Raw genomic sequence first — 21,117 nt, 5'->3', positions numbered from 1 at the left:
ACTGAACAGCCTCTCCCAATTTTCTTTTTTTTTTTTTTTTAAGAAACTCAGCTAATTTTACAAAAAAAAGAAAAGCTTTGCATTAAACTATTTATTTCAAGTGTTGAAACATCTGTGAATGTATAAAATATAGTCATTTATTTGCATATTAATTTTCTGAAAGCTTATTCAGAATCTCTATTACGTTACCATTTGAAACGGCTAAGAGACCAACGAACTGCAAATGAACTTACATCATCTGCTTTAGCTGCAGGCTAACGCTGAGTTTATGTTGGAGCTGCACTTTCTGTCTGTGTCATATTAATTCATGATTAGTTTTTATGTTTTTATTGTAGCAGCATAAACTCTCATCTTTTAGTACCTGTATGTTTATTTAGTGTGGGGAAAAATGTGGAGGAGATAATTGTCGTTAACAACCAGTCACAGTTATCAGTAGCCTTTCAAATTGCCGTAAATGCAGCTAAATAATTATTTTTCATGTGTCGCAAATGTTTCTAACACTTGATCAGAGTTTCTATGAACTTTTTAGTTTTACTTTTTATTTCCCCTGAGGAATAAGTATGGCATGAAATTTCTATTTTCCACCGATTAAAATAGGAAAGACAAAAAAAACTGGAGGGTTCAGTTTGTTGATCTAGCTGTGAAATGGCTACAAAGAAACCCACTTTTCTAAATCTGCCATTTTACACAATCAGAGCAGTAAGTTAAAAGTTTTGAACAACTGGAACTTTAATTGACAAGCCTGAACGGCATCAACTCTCCATAACAACCATCAGACTCTATCTGGATGTCAATTGGTTGGTCAGTGATGCCAGTAAAAGCTGTTGCTGTCCTACTATCACAAATGTTTTAGTCAGATGAGGCTAAAATTGACATTGACATTACGTGACTAGATCCACCTGTGAGTTTGGACTTAAACCCAAAAGAAAGTCTGTGTGGTAAACTGAACAGAAAATTCATAAGAGGAGACTCAGGATTCTGAGTTATGTACAGAGACTGTAAAAAAAACAATCAAAGATTCCTCTTTCTGTCTGCTCCAACTTGGTAAAATGTTTAAGGAGAAGATGAAGAGCTGTCTTTTATCCAACAGACAGTTGTATAAACTAATGATCGTAGGTGTACCAATAATTTAGCTATCTGGGATTTACTGTTTCATGAAACAGTAAATGTTTTCATGAAACATTTCTGTTTATTTACCCATTATATTAATGGAGTTTGAGGTTACAGTATTGCATTAAATTGTACATTTATGTTTTCATTTAAATAAGTAAATGTCTAAATATGGCGTAGTTTCCTGAATTTGAAGCATTTAGCTGTAGTAAAATTGTGTTAATTTGTTGAGTTACAACATTTAATTTCCCTTTGGGATCAATAAAGTGTTTTCGAATTTTGAACTGAATTAATAGCAGCACGATGGTGTACGTGCAAATCAACATGATCTGAGTTTTGATTTTTATCAGATGCTATCTCACTTTAGCCACAGGCTAAACACCAGTTTACTTTAGCACTGCTCTTTCCTCACACTCTGGCTTCAGTTTTGTGGATCTTTACCAACATGACACAGTTTTCAAAACTTTATTAACTTTATCTGAAGTGATGCGTCACAAGTTAATGACTTTCATATCAGTCGTTACGCTGACGACGACCTGATTTATACACACGCCTGTTCTCTGCAGCTTCTGGCTGATCATCCCAGCAGTGATGGTAGATAAAAATACAATGCATAGCTTTTCATCGTTCAGCTCTTTCGTTATTGACTCAGTCCAGACTCACTGAGTCCTCAGAGGTTTGACCCCCGACCCTCTCCACCGCCATTCAAGTCACACATCCAGCGGAGCCAAAACAACGTTTCTATTGTGTCAAAACCACACGTTTTCCTGTGTCTGCATGTCTGCGCAGATATGTCTCAGTGTGTCTGTGTGTGCGTGTGTGTGTGTGTGTATGTGTGCTGAGAGAGGGTTTCATGTATCAAGCCTAAAGTGGAACCAGAAGCTCAGGTCTTGAACTGGTGTTTTTAGAGTGTGTGTTTAAGAAAGAGGCAATATGGTACCAGGGTTGTAAGTCTTGTCAGCTTTCATGCAGCCAAAAATCAATCTTGTTTTCTTTTGTCATATTGCTTCATTTTATTTTATGTTTTTCTTTTAATTATTAAAAAATTCAGTTTACAATTTAACCATTTAAAGCCTGGTACAAGAATTTTTTCTTACAAATTTTAAAAAAGTATTTTGACTAGTCTTCTTGCTTTTCATATTGTAATTGACTCAATAACATTTTGCTATCTGATATTATTATTAAAATATTTTTTATATTATGCATTTAGCTTTTTTATTATAAACAATAAGTAAAAAAATTAAAACTTTGTCAGAGGTAGAAACCGGCATTGTTACAGAAGGGCCGCTGAAAAGATTTCTGACTTAAAAAAATAATAATTATTTAATGCCACAATCCTCTTCTGATGTTACTGAGTAAAAAAACAACAACACAAAAAGCATTTTTAAAAAGTAAATATGTCACAGATTGTTTTTAATCAAATAAAAATGAGTCTGAAGGAAAAGAGAGATAAACTTCGGTGGACATTTTCATTCCAGTCTGAAACGCGCTCAAACAGCATTTCTTCATCTACTCACAGGGGGCAAAGTGGGGTTAATTGTATTTTGTTGTTCCACAATAGGATTTTAAGGCTCTGTTGCTAACCATTAAAAAGATGTTTAACTTTTAACACTTTTATTTACTTCAACTCAAGTAGAACAGATCCTTCGGTCGACTGCGGCTCACCAGCCGACTCAGCCGAGTCTTTATTGTTCTCCACCTCTGGGCTTGATGAGATTAACCGGAGATGCTGCGTCATTTCTTTCCAGGGAAACAAACAAAAGAAAATTCTGCATATAATGAGAATTATTACTTAGTCCAGGCTTCTTGTTTTATCTCAACAGAGAGAATGAGGATTTCATCTTTGGAATCTGTGTGAGCTGTTCTGTCCTGAAGTATCTTAATTTAATCTTAGTCTATAATATACACCGTTGTCAAAATACATTTGTTTACTTTTACTGATAAATTGACAAATAATGTCCAGGTCTATATATTTGTCAGACCTTAGCCTGATTTTTATTTACAAAGTACAGCTAATAAAACCTACAACACTCTAACTTCACAATATCCAGACAGCCATAATTTTTATTCAGTACAATTAAAAATACTTTATTAATCCTAAAGGGCAATGAAATGTCATCCAAGTTATCTTCAAAGTCGGTCCAGTAGCAGTCAGTCTTGCAGTGACCCTTAAGAGGCCTCTGGCTGAAGACTGTTCTTGTGTTATATTCTCATGACTGCCATGATTTGCTAATAGCTCAATTTCCAGGAAGCAGAGGTGATACTCCATCGCGTGTTCTGGATGATACCATCAGTTGTTAGCAAACACTGCTAATCTACCTTATTTGCTCTTTGGATCCCAGCTAGCCTGGCCGTTGCTTTCCTCATTTGTCTTCAGTTCTCCGCCTGGACTTTCTCCCATTGAGTTGGATTCCCTCTGGTAGATTTTCTCCTGGGCTAATCAGTGAACAGCAGGAGTTGTGAACAACTTCTGCACTGTTTTAGAATTGTAGTCTGCCTATAGTTTTAGCAATGACAGTGAACAAAGACAAGTGAATGTAGCCAAACATGTTAGCTACACTTCCAAATATTGAGTTAACATCAACAGCTGCCTCGTACAGATCGGCACTTCTCTCTTATGGCTAAACGTTAGCAATTTTGTGACATTTAAAACTTCAACAGAGTCCACACCTTCAATAAGTAATAATTTCTCAATATCTGAGGGTGCAGACTCTGTATGATGCAAAACGTAGATCAAGCAGCTGGTTTATACCTCTGGTTTGTAACTGTCATGACAATGCTGGTGTCCTCTTGGACCCATTGACTTACATGTCAGCATTTTCAGGGTTACAGTTAACAAGTCAAAGTTCGCTTTTAAAGATGCTTCAGTTACAGTCATTATAAGCCGATTCCTTCGAGTCTCAGTAATCATGTCGTTGGTGGAGTTGCAAAAGCTATTGTTTTCTTTATAGATTTTTTTTTTTTTGTCCTCATATGAATGAATGTTACCTCAAATTTAAAAAGAATTCAAGGTAAGATGACACCCCACAATAAAAAGATTAATTTTATTTTGTTTTATTTTATTGTAAGGCTTCTTGGTCATCTTCACCACAAATACCAACCGATTTGGTGTCATTATTAATGTTGGTCATTCACAATGAAGGAAAACAAACTGTTTGGTGAAAGTGTGTAAACGAATAAAGGAAGTCTGCATGCTACGGGAAATTCCCCTGCCCCTCCAACACACACATGTTTGATTGGCTTTCTTTGTGGGGACTTTCAATTGTCTTCCATTCATTTCTTCAGCCGAGAGTGAAAATTCTCAAACCTAAACCTTACCCTTATCCTAACCCTAACCCTAACTCAATTCACACCTTAGTCCTAAATCTGACCCCTGACCTACAAACAGCTATTTGACCTACAGGGGACCACAAGGAGCAGTGTGTCCCCACAACGTTGTATGTGTCGGGAAAATTGTCCCCACAAGGTATTAAAACAAACACAAACAACCCCAAACCTCCAACACACCTTAACTCTGACCGTGTTCTGTGACAAGAGCGTCTGGGTATCATCTGACAGATGAAAATAGTGTGTGTGAAACAGACACCGTGCTAACATGCGGCGCAGCAAACCGCTCTGCATCGTAATGGTTTTAGAACACGGCTGATTTCGTGTGTGTGTGCGGGTGTGTGCGTGTGTGTGTGGGTGTTATGTACCCCCTCTGTTCAATTAAATGTCTCAGCAGTGTGGTGGTATTCTTTAATCAGTGTGCGCTCTGTGCGTGCATGCGTGTGTCTGTGTGTGTGTGCGTGTGTGTGTGTGTGTCTCCTGTCCTCCTGGCTGGCTCGCCACCTCATGTTTGGACATATGTTGAGTTTTATTTCACGGAGACATCAATCCTGCTGGCCAGCTGTTAGGACAGCTGCTCTCTCTGTTCTTCTCTCGCTCTACTCTATCCCTCCATCTCTCTACTCAGTGTATTCCTGCTTCTTGCCCTTATTGTTATTATATTATCATTTCTAACACAGTCCATTGCAAAAAATCTTCACACCACTTGATCTTTTTCACATTTTGGCCATGTTACAAATTCAAACTCAAATGTTTTCCACTTGGGATTTTATTCTCTAGACCAAAGCGGAGGCGGTGTTTTGAAGTGGAAGGAAAACTCCGCCTTTCTCTCCAGTATTTCCTATCCCTGCTGAATGAAAGCATCCCCGCACCATGATGCTGCCACCCCCATGTGGCAGCATCATGGGGGTGACCAACACAGATGACTTTTTACACGCAGGCCAAAAAATAAACATACCGTACTTTTTTTTCTTTAATCTTTTTATTGAAAGTTATGGATGTTAGCTGGTGTAGCGCATGAAATAATGATAAAACCTGTTGAGGTTTCTTGTTTTTCTATCTTAAATTCTTTTTTCTTTTTTGTTGTTTTACTTTCTTCCTTCTTTTTGTCTTTCCTTCTGTACTCCCCCCACCCCCCCCCCCCCCATTACTTCCTTACTTGCATTAATTTCTTCCAATTATTTCTTCCCGCTGTCATTTCCATCCATCCATCACTTCAGTGAGAACTCTGGAAATATGCATTGAGACAATTATGGGATTTTGACACAAAACGTGTAGGAATTCTGATGAACAAACTGTTTAGCTGGATGATTGTGTAGCTGGAATCTTTATTGCTCTCTATTGCTGGCAAAAAAGAAAAAAATGGTTAACATAAAAATAGAGAAAGTTGTTCAGAAGAAGGAATTTTGATCACCTGTCATCATGTATCTTTAATTACAAATCATTTATTTTTCTCTTTTTATTTCCCTTCTTTCTTTTATCCTCTTCTTTCTTTTTTATTCCTCGCTTCTTTCTTTCTTTCTCCTTTCAGTGTTTCTTTTTCTTCATTTCCTTCATTTCACTCTTTCTCTCTGCGTCGCGATGCTGTGGGGTCTGCAGCTGAAGTCACAGGCCCCGACATAAATTTGGAAGTGCAAAGTGTAGCTGTCAGCTTCCATTTACCGGCACTCAGTGGTGAAGTGAAGACACAGAGACCTTTTTTTCTTTTTGCCGTTCCTGGGTGTGTTCTATGAACGTTCGCTAAAACACGGGGTCTCTGTTGACTTTAGCATTAACTCATTCTTCAGATGAATGTTTTTTTTCTCTTTTCTTATTATTTTATGGTAGACTCCTGAGCTCTGATTTTCTGAGTTGCACTGCAGTTTATTGCAGTGTGTGACCCAGACGTATGGTACAGTAAGAGGAGAGCAACGGAGAATGGAAGAATGTGAACATTTCTTATTTTTTTATAGAAAATTTAAAAACAATCCAGGGCCTTTGAAAGTCTTGACTCACTCAGAGAGAGCTTTTTTCTCTTATTAATCAAATTTTAAAAACAAATAAAAAAAACTTAAGTAAAGCAGTTCATTCATGTGATTATTTTATTTATTAGGGAAGTAATAGGTTCTCCAAGCCAAACCTATGAGATAAAGTCAAAACTCCATTTGTTAAATTATGAATTAACTGTGATTACCTGCATTTTCTAGAATCAAGAAATCATTTAAACAGAACCTCTGGGACAACCTGAAGTAGGCTAAAGAATGTGTAAGCTTAAAACCACGCTGTTCCGGTTCGAACAGATTAGAAACACAGTAGTCACACAGATATGGGAGTAGATCTTATAGATTGTTTCATTAAAATAAATAAGTAAACCACTGAAGTGAAAGCGGGAAATTAAAACCAGATAAGGCAACTCTTTCAGAAGAAGCCTGAGGCAGCCTGTGTGTTCGTTGGCAGCGGTTGTTCGGCACTGTTGATTCTTGCCCGGCGTGCGGCAAACACACAAACAGGGAAACACACAGGGAGTTGCCCAACATCCAAAGCGCTGCTTGATGGCAGGTTGGCGCTGAGACAGGTGATAAAATGATGTGTACCCAAAACACTTGGCAGAGGTCCGTCTGCCTCGCTCCTGATTTACTGCGTCTCTGCTGCTTCACGTACCTTCATCAGCCTTTGTCTTCCCTCGCTCCACGGTAGCTGCTGATGGATTAAAAAAGCAGAACAGGGTCGCATGCTAGCAATGGGAATTTTTAGTTACAAGTAGTAACATAATGGTAGAAAGTTCTTACAGCTAAATTACTCAAATGTTATTTTGGCAGAGGTTGGTTTTAAGTAGTTATGCGAAACTTTCTGGTGAAGATTTAAAGCCCTTTGAAGCTGAAAAGGAGTGGCAGTGCAACAGGTCGAGTTTCCCTATTGGCAGAGCAAGACGAGATACGAAGCACATGGGAATATATAAAAAAACTAAAATAGAATTACTGACATATTAAAGGGAATTTTTTACTGCTGATTATCTGGTAGAGACCAAAGTTGCAACATTTGTTACATTTTCAGTTGCTGCGTGTTTGAAAGCAACATGTTGCTTTCAAACTGCACTGAGTCAAACTAAACAAACTCTTTGAAAATCCTGTAACCCCCTCGCCTGTGGGGGCGCTGCACTAAGAACTACATAAAGAAACAACATAAAAACCTCTGAACAAGACAATGAGGGCAACTTCCTTCTTCATGAAACAAAGATGGAGTAGCATTATATTTGATCATTTGTGGGATTTTTCTTTTGTCATTAGTAAATCGCCATGAGTCATTTCTCATGCTAGCAAAAAACTCCCACGTTTCTTTTGGTTGTGTTTACCCACAATGCCCTGCTCTACAGTTCGCTTCCTGCTTTTGGTGTTCACGTAGACATTCGACCATGTCAGAGTTAACTTCAGCCGAACGGAGACCGATGTTTTCAGGTGAACCAGAGTTTGATTGCCCATTCACACCGCCCCAAACAAACCAGACTTTCTTGGCAACTGAACTACATTTCAATTAAAGCGTCCCAAATAGGGCGGGTGTAAATGCATCCTAAGTAACAATAATTACACAGCAGTAAGAATAATTGTTGCTTTCTATTCTAATTTTGTTTTTCGTCACGCTGATCTATTTTTATTCAAGTCTATCAGAAGGTTTCGATCTCTACTTCTCTCCTCATCGTTTTCCATCCTTACCTCCTCAACCCCTTCGCCCCAGCTCTCTTTCCTTCTTTTCCCTGAGCCGTCCATCTTCTGCATTTCTCCTCCTCTTGATAGAGAGGTCTGCGTTCAGACGTTGTGGAATCTTTATCCCCCCGCTGCCCTTCCCCTACCTCCCAATCTAAACAGCTCTTGAACCTTGATTCGTTCACGGCGACAGATAAGAGAGCCATCTAGGGTAAAACGTCTCCTTTTCATTTATCTCTTCCTCTTCTTCCTCTGTCCTCTGATGCGGGGCTGTTTATCGGTGCGACGGGTGTAAATTGTGTGTTGGAGTACACATGGTTGACTTATGCATATGCGTTTCTGAGTTACAGGTTGTAGTTTCCCATTTAAAAGCTCTCATAAATTGCGCTGAGATTTTTTTGTGATGGGGAGACCTGTTACAAAAATGCACACTGGCGTCTTTTGGTCGCCTGATGAGAAAACACATCTGTCCCACTGCAGCACCAGACAGTGACTCTAAGAATCAGCATTTGAAGTAAATAAATGCAGTTTAGCAGACTAACCTGTCTGGTAGATATGCATGAGAATCATTCTTGTTATATTAATTGCTCCACTTAACAGCAAGGTGGCCTCTTTTTCCTGGAAATACCTCATATTTTTGTCCTGACAGTGGTGGACACACTTCCACTAATCCACTAACAGTGAAGCTAATTTTCCACTCTGTTGCTAACTCTTCAGCTAGAAAAGTAGTTACTGGCTGTGTTAGAAGTTGCTGGATGACATCATCGCCTAATCTTTTATATTTTTCATGGTCAAAAGTTGCCAGAGGGGTCTGAAAAGTCACTAAATATACCAGCAAAGTTGCTAAGTTGGCTAAAGTGGCTTTTGTTTATTGCTTTTAGCTCTTTTGATAACTTTGAAAACGTTTAGCGCATTTAGCTTCTTGCTATATTAATTTTATGAAATCCAATGTGTTAGTTTACTTGGCTGTTTTGTTCAGTTATAATAAAGCTGGACATCTGCTCTGAAGTTTTGAATTCTTCAAGTAACTAGGCGTTTATGTTCATGCTCTTATTTTGAAGTTGACGGAGACTGCTTACACAACAATTCCATTTCCTCTCCTCATGGTCCCTGTCTTTTTTTTTTTTTTTCCAATACCTTCACCTCAAACAAGAAACATTCAGGAACAAAATAAAACACAGAAGAGAACAAGTTATAATTATAAATACAATATCTAAGGGCATTATAGATCATGTAAATTATTATACCTAAATCAAATCAGTGCTAGAGGGTTGTAGTCCTTCAAAGGCAGATATAATTTAAATCAAATTTAAGGCCAGCTTCTGCTAAATTCTGTGTTGGTGTAGCGCTTTAGCATTAGCTTTAGTTTCTGTAGAGCTCTAGCATTAGTGAAACTAATGTTTATTATTAGTTCTTTACGGTTAGTGCAGTTAGCTTTCTAGTTAGCAGTGGCCACCGCTGTATATTGATATGCTGAATTACCAGCAGTAATACCTGTAGCTCACACTCGGTTTCTCTGCTACATTGTGCAGCCGTCTCCCCTCTTTGTTTATGTTTTGCCCCCTTATAATCCAGACCCTTGCATCAGCTTATTTATATTGATCATAATTCCTCTGTAAACATGTTAGGCTTTAATGAGCTCAGTGAGGAAGTTGTGCTCTGCTGGAGGACGGCATCCCATGACCGCGCATTGGGCCCGTACGTACAGACTCAACATTAAGCCATTCACAATGGAGCATGTGCAGTAATGAGTGCCTATAGCGACTTTTGTCAGGATAAGGGCACCACAAATGAGCTATTGTCTGAGTTAACCATTCTAAATCAGGCAAGCCCTCAGGGGCATGTTTTCCGCACAGAGCCCAAGAATGTCTCTTTTCTTTTTTTTTTCTTTATGTGTGCATGTGCGTGTTTGTGCGTGCGTGTTTGTGTGTGCATGTGTGTGTGGGGGTGTGTGTGTGTGTGTGTGTGTGTGTGTGTGTGTGTGTGTGTGTCTTTGACATCCACGGGCTGCTGAGGCTTTGGCATGGAGCCCTGCGTGGCTCTGACACCATCTGTAGCGCGTACGCTGGCATGAAAACCACTGTTTGCACACAAACTCACAAGCTGAAAAGTGCGTCAAGCAGCTCTACATGCAGGAGGCTCTTATCATGCGGAGCCTTGCAATAGTATTCACACCCGGTGAATCCTATCCTCATTTTTTTTCTAACTACACCAACCGACATCTGAGCACTTTATTTAAATTGTGTGTGACAGACCAACACAAACAAGTACATGATGGTAAAATAGTAGGAAAATAATTGTCTTCTTCATATTTTGCCGTGTATTTGTGCGCTGACCATCTTCCCTATGTCTGCTAATGAAGTGCAGTCCTGCAGTATAGTGCTGCCACTGCCATGTTTCACAGTGGTAATGGTGTCTTCGTGCTAGTTCTCCATGTCACCGTTTGTCACCTCCTGCCTGGACACGGTTTGATATTTGCCAGTTTATCTATTTGCAGATTATTCTGTGGAACGTGAAATTATTCATGGAAAATCCACCTTTTCACAGGTTTTTTAAAAGAGAATATCCAAAATATATTTTAAAAAATTACTGAGGAAGCTGAAACAAATATGGCAGCATTGAAATCCCATATGTTGTGCGCATGTGCAAAGTTTCCAAACATAAACGGTAACATGCAGTGTGTCTCTATGGATATGATATCATCAGTCAAACTGGTTTACGAGGCGCTAACTTTGACCCTGATTTTTAGAAAGTCACATCCTTCAATCAATGTGCATTTCCTTCTTCATGACTCTATCCACACCGTGATGCTCCTGCTCTCTCAAGTCCCGACCAGCCCCTCCCTCTGCCTCCACCGGCCTCTCTGGGGATAAATCAAAAAAAGTTCCCATTGTTGGAGTGAAGTTCACAGCAGGACTCCCGTCGAACAAATGGGACCTTATGAATCCCATGACCACGTACGACCACGTGTCCCGCGCCGTCTGTTATCCCCAGGCTACGAGACACAATGTGAGAGAAGAAGACAGCCGCAAATAAGAACCCGTCTCTGTATAATGCGCACATTGTCATATCGGTCAGCTGGATGACTGCTGCTTTTTTTCTTTTTTTTTATGTTTTTGGAGAAGAAGCTGGAGGACATTCTGGAATCTAACAAGTCCTCACAGATACGAAAAACAATGTCTTCTCTCTCCCGGGTTCTCATCCAGTCCGACTTTCTTTTCTTTCCCACTGCCTGTTGTGTTCTTAGGTTGTGTGTTTTTTTTTTTTATTGAATCCACAAACCAGGTGCATGAAAGGCACAAGATTTTACTATGAAATACTAACCCCGAAATGCAAACGTCTGTTGTAAATAACATTTCAAATTGCTAAGCTAAGTTAAAGATGCATTGATTTAGAATTGCTTTTAGTGCGTTGTAGTATTTTGTCATTTTTATGTTTCCACTAATGTTGTTACTTCATTTTGTTTTAGTTTCTTTCTTCATTTTTATCCCTGAGCTAAAATGGAGAGCACTTCGGTGCCGTCACTGTCGTAAAGTGCTATATAAATAAAATGTGATTGATTTTTCTTCTAAATATTTGACTCTCAGAGCCATTGAAGGCTCATTGACGTAACGTTTCACTTATATTTTTTTGCAGAACCGTCCTGCATGGTGAGGCTACTTTCCAAGGACTGGAAGGATCACGTCGAAGGCCTAAACACCAACGAGCTGCTGGGGGAGGTCAAAGGTGAGAACACAAAACATTCGAGATCCGAACTGTTCCTGAATGCAGCTGCTTCCATTTGCACAAAACTCAGAGAGATGTTTGTTTTTTTAAAACTAAAAGGTCAGGACGAATATTAAAAACAATTGTTCTTCAGTTAGAGGGATTCGGGTGTGGAATAATTGCTGTGTGGACTTAAAACTTGAAAGTTTTCTAAAAGAATGAAATGATTTGCTAAAGAAATGCAATGAGGTTTCATTATGGTTTCTTTTACGAGTTTGTCTAGAAACGTCTAATTTGTTGGAGATACGTTCTAGAAAATATACAGGAAAGATTCTGCTGCTTTGATTTTGATATAAAAAAATGAGGCTTCGGTCTACACTTTGTGTCCTTTATGTTCTTGCCATTTTAAATATTGTTTATTTCTGCACTAGTTTTTTGACATGAGCATGGAAATTATTGTTTATTTATAAAAGTCTGACAGGAAAACTATAAAACTTTTCGAACCAGCTACATCTAAAGCTCTACTTTTCTCCTTGGGCTCATTCAAACATAAGTAGTGTCATAATATGATCAATCAGCATGAGCAAAAAAAAAAAAAAACCCTGTAAATAATACTAAAAAAAGAGCTATTTTCCCTAGGAATTGACTAAAAGTGCTATGCTTATCTCTTGAATGCGTGCACTTAGTTTGATCACATGAAAGCAGGAGCGTAAACGCCCGCCTGGTCTACCTACGGGTTATAATTGTATCTCTGGTTAAGGGTTGGGTTGGAGGGGAGAGGCGACACGAGCCCCCGGCTTTCTGTCCGCATCAGCAAATAGCCTTTATGGGGCTATAAATCGCAGCGACAAAAGTATTCTCGAGCTGGCTCTGGTATTCAGATGTAAAAATAGCGATGCTACGGCAGGATTCTTCTGCTGCAGTTTGATTTGGCAGCTGCAGCTTGAGAAAATCAAATGCTTGTCAGCATTTCATCACACAACAACAACGTGCATCACTGTATCACCGTCTCACTGTGCCTGGTAAATATAAACAGACAATCTCTCTCTCTCTGTTTCTCTCTGTCTTAAAAGTGGGGATTAAAGTTTTGAATTGAGTTCATTTCAGTTTCTGCAATTAATCAGTGGAAATGAGTCGCTTTTTAATCAAAAACTATACACCGACAAAATAAATATTTTCAATTCAAAACCCTTTTTTGCTTTTAGACATATATGGTCAAATAAAACAATATTTATCGTTTTTTTATATGTTATTTTTCTGTTTCAGGAATCACTGAACACTCAAGTAACTTCTTTGAAAAATTACTTTTTTAGAAATGTCCCATCAGATCGATTTTTTAACCAAGAGAACCTTGCTGTTGATCGTGCGTCAGAATTACGGCCGTACCAGAAACATGCGAATACAAAGGTTCTGGCTTGGGAGATTTATTGTTAAAAATGTAATAAATAAAAGCGATTTATCACATTACAATTTTTTTACTTAATATATATATATATATATATATATATATATATATATATATATATATATATATATATATATATATATATAAAATGAATGTGTTACAGTAGCATAGGAATAATGGTTAAAGAGAAACATCTGCATATGTATTTATGTACCAATAAAATGCATTCATAAAATCTTTTGTTACATGTGGAGGAAAAATTGGGCCTAAAAAATTCATCCCAACTGTGAAGTATGGGAGTGGTGGCATTAAGCTGTGTTCTGTTTTGCTGCAGGAGGGACTGGTGCACCAAAAAAAAGATGACATAAGGAGGATGAAACTTTCCAAAAATATGTTATGTCAGTGTATCACATCTAGATACACTGAGGCCTTCCAGATTGAGAATGACCTCTAGTAACTCTTCACAAAGCCTGTATGTTGACATAGTTGGAAAGGTGTGACTAAGTTACTTCAGTTCTATTAGGAGGAGTGTTGGAGTGTTGCTTTGATTCTTTCATGCATGTTTGAGAAATCCTTTAATCTCCATGGCAACCATTCAGCTGTGTAAAACGCCTGGATGGACCTAGCCCCGCCTTCGACGACTAAGCTCCCCCTCTGAGTATCGGTTTCCAAACTTGCGTCTGACAGAGCAGCCGTCCCCCAATCAGCTCCTTCAAACTAGCCAGCAGCAATTAGCAAAAGCCTGCTGAGCTCATTATACGAGCTCCTCCTCAGTGAAACGCTGGTAAAAACTTTCAAGGGTTAATAGTGAAGCCATGTTGTGATGACTTCCTGAGGCGGAGTATCAGAAAGAGCAGGAGCTTTTAAAGAGACAAAGGCCCAATTTCAAGGCATTAAATTAATTAATCAAATTTCTTCATAGTAATGTTTAATAAAGGAAGACATAATTTTTATAACAACTGAATGTAACATGTCTTGTCACACATAACCTTCTTTAAGGAGGTAGCAAACACATACTGTACTTTTATGAAATTCACAAGTCACATAACAGTGTCTGCACTTCTAACGTTGTTGGAAAACCTGATGAGGAGTCAGACAGAGTGAGGTTTTCTGCCTCGGATGATTCGTCGGATCCTGCTCGCGCGCTCTAACGTTCGTCATTAACGGCCGTGCTCTCAGTGAGAGAGAGAGAGAGAGACAGAGAGAGAGAGACTGTGATCGTCTCCTGTTGAAATGGCAAGAATTTCCTCTGTGGAAAAATCAACTACAGAGAGTCTTCTGCAGCAGAACAGCCCAGACATTGAGTTTCATTTCAACCCAGAAATCTGCTCAGCCCCTCCAAACCTCCCCCATCCTTCTCTTAATTGTGGCCAACTCCATCTCCAATTACCCTAGCAGAAAAAAAAGAGAGACTGCTTTTACATCCGTAAGCACCTTTTGCAAAGTAATAATTGGACATCTGTTACAAGCCTGCTAACTCGAAAAGAAGCCTTCCTGTCGAGCCGTGCTTCTGGAAATTACAGAAGCTAAAATAACAAGCGCCAACACACCCAGTCTGCTGTCTCGTCTCTAAACCTGCATTTAAGGATGCTTAATACAATTATTCAACAAACAGTGTTAGTCAGTGGCCACCACTGAGACCCTCAGTGTGGAAATACTGATGGACACTGAAAGGAAAAGTCCAACCTATTTGTCTCTTAACGTCATTCAAAGTACCTAACTTCAGTTTCGTAAAGGCTCGCCTCGTGCTCCACACTGAGATGGACGCCTGAGCGCAGGAACGGTCTCCATCACGGAGCACACAAATGTCTCCTTTGCCCCCCGCCTAACTGAAAAGGAACGCCCTGATTAGAGCGGAACAGTTTATTTCTCCGTGTCGGTCTGGCTGACCTAAATACGCAAACACAACTGTTGCTTAGTGCCTCCTGACACAACAACCTGAACTCGCTTGTAAAGTCACAGTTATTTTGAGGGTAAGGAAAACCGATGACCCTGTTTAATTCATTAGGGCTCGCAGGGTGCGCGTCAGTAAATGGGTCTTTTATTCGAAACCTCTGGTGGGAAATCTGCTGTTTTGTGATGTTTCACCTCACAGCTCTCAGGATGTTTTCACGCCTGATAGTCCGATAGACTCGGCTGGATTGGGGACTAAAGTTGGGACGTTTGTTACATTTTCAGCTGCTGCAGTTCACTTTCATGCTGCACTGTGTGAAAGTGACAAACAAACTCTTTGAAAAGCCTGTTCCCCTCCTCGCCTGTGGCGGCGCTGCACTCTGAGCTACTGAAGGAAACAACACTAAAACCTTTGAAGACGACACTGAGCGCAACTTCCTTCTTCACGAAAATGGAGTGGTGTCAGATTTTAGAGATTGTAGGATTTCTCTCGTCTTTGGCAAAAGACCTCGAGCCATTTCTCGTGTGTTTATTTTCTACTCATTTACCCAGAATGCCCTGCACTATAGTTTGCTTCTTGCTTTAGGAGCGGTCTTCGGTCCATTTGGCGTTCACAAGGCCTAGGATTTAAAGAGTTGGCTAAAAGTTTAGTTTTTTGGTAGGCTTTAGAACTCGATGGATTGTTCACACCTCCACAAATAAACCAGACTTTCTAGACAACCGAACTGGAGTTGGATTAAAGCGGACTAAACAGGGCCGGTGTGAATGAAACCGGAGTCCAAAGTATGATTTGTTCTGGAGTTATTCCTCCTGTCACCAAGAAATATCTTAGCTGACAAGCCGCAGTCTTGAAACCCATCTGCAGAGTTTGCCTGAAGTTCTAAAGAGTTCCTGCTTCCCTCATGAAGCTCCGTAATCTTGTCCAATCATGTTCTTTAGCTGCAATATTTTACAGATTTTATGTATTTTTCCTGGCTGGTACCAATTTCTTTTTTTTTAGGTCTGACCTGCAGAATATGAAGTTTTGACAGCTGTTTCCCTAGGATTATGCCGGAAAAGGAAAGAAATTGAGGCTGTTAGAGGTCAAAGTTTTCAAAAATCATCAGACTCCGCTCTCCGGCAATCTGTGCTAAACATACATTTTAATTATTTTGATGCAAGAAAAAGGGATAAGGAACAAAACCGTGTAAAATCTTTCTTAGTAATTCACCCTGTTTTCTGTCCATCTTTTAAGCCTCTTGATATTTTCTTTTCTTAAATTATTTTCCAGCATTTACATTTAAATCTTTCACCAAAGCTCAGTTAGTAAAGCAAAAGAACAGATGGATCGAAAGTGTCTCATTATAATGTTAGATGCATGAGCTGGCACATCTGGCTCCAATAATCATATTCACATTCAAGCGTCTAATCCACTATCTTACTTTTTTCGCCTTTATTTCTTATTTTTCCCATGAAAACATATGTTGCTGTCTGTCTGTCCGCTGGGGCAAACTGACGTCAACGGCAACCAGAATATTTTCAGATTAGATGTTACATCCTTGGACCCTACAGATCGGGGTTAAACATATCGACTAATACAATTTTAACGCGCGAGTGAGATGAAAGAAAAAATTTAATCTATTTGGTTGTCCCCTTGGAAATGTCTCAGCTTCTGCTAGAGGAGAAAATAAGGGAGCTCCTCTCAGGAAATCCTTTGGTGTTATATAAAGAAAATGATCAGTTTTGATTGTTACACAATAACATTACCGCGTGATGTCTGACCAAGCTGACATTGTTAATACATCTGGTCTTGGGTTAGTCTTGATACTTTTTTTTTTCTTTTTTTTTTAGAAAAAACCCCAACTACCAGGCTTAGAGTTGTTGTTTTTTGGAGGCTGGGGGTTCAAAGATATGTCTATCTCTCTGAGCAGTGGCACATGAAGTTCTGTATTAAAAAGTAAGCGGGGTCAGAAACTTCAAGACAGTACCAAAAGGAACTTCTGTATTCAACATCAAGAAAACTCACGTATATTTCATTTTTTTTGTGTATTTCTTAAGATATTTTATGTGGTTATGTGTTTGTTTTCCTCTGTTCTTTGCACCTTTTTAATTATCCACTAGGAATGAATAAAATTGAATTGGATTGAATTGAATTGTAGCTTTTGTGGAAGCTAATAAACGGTAGGAGGGGCTTTCTTTATTAGTTCCTTACAACAGGTTGTCTGTGCTGGTCCCTTTAAAAAGAACAACATTATATATTTATAATACATTTACAAATACACTAATACTAATTGCATAATAAGATTTGTTGTTGTTTAATAATTATAACTTTTTTGTCTCGCACTAATGGATACGTATCTTAAGGAAAGATGAAAATCATTTTCCTTTGTCAAACATGCAAGTTTAAGTAAAAAATAAATAAATATGAACAAGTCATTACATAATCCTCTTACCCTTATCATATTATTGCATACATACCTTATCATTTCAATGGCCTGGTGAGGCTGGGTTGGGTTATAACATTCCCGCCTCCTCTGTCTACACATTTGACCATTTGATCAGCAATTAAGACAAAGTGTCTATAATTGTCTCAAACGTGTTGAAAAATTTGGTAGTATTAACGTAGCTGCAAATTGCTTCATAACTTCACCAAATCTCGTGCTGTGCTGATTTACTCCCCTCAGCATGCTGAATGCTGCAGCTGGATGCAATTATCAATTTGACCCTTTAGGTCAATTTGACCCCAAATATAAGGAGTCAAATTGACTTATATAAGGACAGTGTCCTTATATTTGGAAAGGAGAGCCTCAAAGCTCTTTAGCATGTTAATTTTGATGAATTAATTACATCACTTTTAACACGTAAAAAAGAATGATAAAAGTCCTGACGCCCAACCTTTGGACTCACATGTTTCTGGTACACCCGTAAGTCTGTTGTCCAAGCAACATCTGTAAACAATGATGGACGACATGCTGCTTCTTTTGGCCCGCTGAAACTTCATTTTTCCTCCAAATAACAATCTGATGGGACGCTGAAAAAGACCATTGTTGTGTTCAAGTTGTGCTAGAAGGAGTTAGCCTATTAGTGAAGCTATTCAAAGCTAAAATAGCATCTCAATGCTACACATGTAGCAGCAGCAGAGACGCTAATGCTAACGTTAGCATCCATAATCCATATTTGTAAAGAATGATCAGGACTTCCTGAAAAAAATATAAGATAAAAAAATTATATTGTTGTATTTTGTTCATATGTTTTATTTACTCAATCATTTAGAAGCAAAAAGGGCTTTTGAATTGAAAATCTAGATTTTGTCGATTCATGGTATTTGATTAACATGCGATCAATTTTGATTAATTAAATACAGACCCCAGCAAATGACTTAAAAAAAAAAACACCATAAAAAATGCCTTATAAAAATATACCTGGCGGTGTTGCTTCATTATGATCAATAATGTGGACTTATTGTGAGGATATTTGTAATTCTACATAAACATGTTTTGTGTATGTGAGGTTTAAAACAAGTCAGGGTTCGAATTAAACCGAAACTAAACGTAACGGTAAAAAAACAAAAACCCACAGAGGACAGAGGAGTTCTGGTTAAGACGCGGAACCTCCACATCGCCCAAACTGAGTGAGAAAACAGCTAATGGCTTTTCTGTTTTGGCCCGTGACCTCAGCAGGCGTCAGGAATAATCCTGACGGATAGGAAACGGAAATATCTCCCAAGGTCGCTGGTGCCAGAAAGCGTCAGAGGAACGCACAGCAGCGCGTCTGGAATGCACAGCCCATAATCCGCAAAGATGAATCATGGAGCCGTAATCGCAGTTGTTGAGATTACACAATAGGGTTTCACTTTTTGAAAAAAAAAAAAAAAAACACGTGGGGAAACACAGGAGAAGTCGGTTTTTTATGTGTGTGTGTGTGTGTGTGGTTATATGGTTATAGATCATCCATCAGTAAAAATCCAGCCAGAGAGGAGCGGTGAGAAGAGTAGAAGGGGCGGATGGGTGATGAAGAGTTAGAAAGGGAGGAGCAGGAGAAAAGCAGGCTTGAAATGTATAAATGATACAAAGAAGGAGTGAAGTAAGACTAAAGTCTAAAAGAAACTAGAGAATGAAATGAGACACAAATGTGGGAAAGGTGGAAATAAGAAAATTCGAGGAGAGTGGGGTAAATCACAACAGGAGGAAAGACGAGGCATTAGGGAGAATATGAACTTGGCGGTAACTGCAATGTGTGGACTTTAAGTAAGAATCAAGAAGAAAATGAAAACTTAAAAAGAGACGAGAAAAGAAGAATGTTGTCTTTGAGTCAAGGCTGCTGAGGGGTAATTTCTCTTCTTGCGTGTGTGTGTGCGTGTGCGTGTGTGTGAGAGTGTGTGTTGGAGGATAGTCTGGGGTACAATAGTGGCCTGACAGGACCACAATGGAGACTTTGTTAGTATGCAGGTAGTGTTGGGGGCCACCCTACAGTCTCCCTACATGGCCCCAAGGCAAGACCTTACACACACACACACACACACACACACAAGAGGACTGCAACTTCTGAACATGATAAACTTCAGTCCATGTGCAAGATTTACTTACCAACACAGGGACACACACACGCACACACACACACACACACACACACACACACGCACACACACACACATACACACACACACACACACACATTCAATCAAAATGAATGAAGCTGCATCTGAGCTCTATAACTTGTTGCAGACAAAGTTAGAGAAATGTACTTCTGTAATGACACGAACACAAAAACATTGAAGCTGCTTTTCTTACTATGTAGACTACAGATGCATCACCTGTTGCCCTGTTTTGTTTATTTAGGTAAAAATGAATGATTTTTTTCCTTATGCACAGGATGATTAATGAACAGTCCAGTTCAACTTCCTTTTGTTTCATTGCATTAGGTGGACATGATGCTGCTTCCACATCGCCTTCTTGTGGTAACGCCACAGCTCCCTCATTTTTAATGCCTGACCATAGCAGTCAGTGAAGTCAACAATGTGTGTCAAACATACAGGATACAATTTAACCTTATCACAGCAGTTGGAGAACATGTTATTGCATGAGTACGGATATTTTCTTCCTCTTCTTCATTGGTTTGCTTTTTCTTGGTAATTTCCAAGGACCTGTTGGGTTTAGAGCTGGACTTGCTGTGACTGAACTCAGGGCTGCAGCGTATCGTCGACTCCTCTGCTGCTGACGGTTGAGGATGTTTGTGGTTGTACAGCGATTTGATTGTTTGCTGAGAAATGATTGAGCCTGGAGATATATATATATGGTTTGGTTCAACTTTCCAGCTTCTTTCAATCGAGCTAAAGAGCTGTTGTCCCTCCTCAAAGAGAGTGGTTGTCAGTTAATCCTTACAAATAAAGTAAGTGGGTTTTTGCAGTTTTTTTATTTACACTTTTTCCCCCACTCTACCTGGCATCCCACCAGCAGGTTTTGATTTGTATCACTTAACTTTTACACCACAAAATGGTCCCACTTACTGTTGACCAGAATTGGTGTTAATAAGTCAGGTAAAGCATTATGAAAGACACAAAGGCATAGAGAGAAGAATTCCTTCAAGCTCTATTGAAATCTTCTGCTCCTCTGTTAATTAAAAGGCAAATGTTAGCCGCACCGTCTCGTCTTTTGTCTTTGCTATCGTGTGAAATATTATGACTGCGGAGTAAAAGCTGGAATGTTTCTGGTGTCAGCCCACAAACCTCTCAAGAATGTCTAAATCATAAACCCGACAAAAGTCTTTAACATCAACCCATTTTCAAAAGGTGAACTCAATCTAATTTTATTGTTCTTGTGAGCAGACACTGGTTGATAGCGTGTAGAGACAAGACTGAAGATAATAAGTAGTGAGATGTAACAACAAGTCAGAAGATTTATGGGAATTGAGGTATGAGCATTTTTCGAGGGGCCAAACAAGTTGTTTAGAATTTTTTTTTTCTGGTATCTGTGAAAGGAGTGCTTCCATTGTGAAATTTTGGAGGAAAAGAAACACCCT

At 39.1% G+C, this 21,117-nt stretch overlaps 1 protein-coding gene across 4 annotated transcripts in view; it reads left to right on the top strand.

Annotated features, from left to right (window-relative positions):
- Positions 1–21,117, top strand: part of LOC103465716 (transcription factor SOX-6-like) — a 146,501-nt gene that overhangs the window by 67,728 nt on the left and 57,656 nt on the right. For all 4 annotated transcript variants that reach the window (XM_008410808.3, XM_008410809.3, XM_008410806.3 and 1 more), the window contains one exon: positions 11,754–11,843. In XM_008410808.3, the coding sequence (XP_008409030.1) occupies positions 11,754–11,843 (90 nt within the window). The remainder of the gene's footprint in view (positions 1–11,753; positions 11,844–21,117) is intronic.

The sequence above is a fragment of the Poecilia reticulata genome, chromosome 6 (genome assembly GCF_904066995.2).
Source record: "Poecilia reticulata chromosome 6, P_reticulata-male-v2, whole genome shotgun sequence".
Classification (NCBI taxonomy): Eukaryota; Metazoa; Chordata; class Actinopteri; order Cyprinodontiformes; family Poeciliidae; genus Poecilia; species Poecilia reticulata.
The sequence above is the reverse complement of the archived record's forward strand: the minus strand, read 5'-3'. Positions and strand labels throughout refer to the sequence as shown.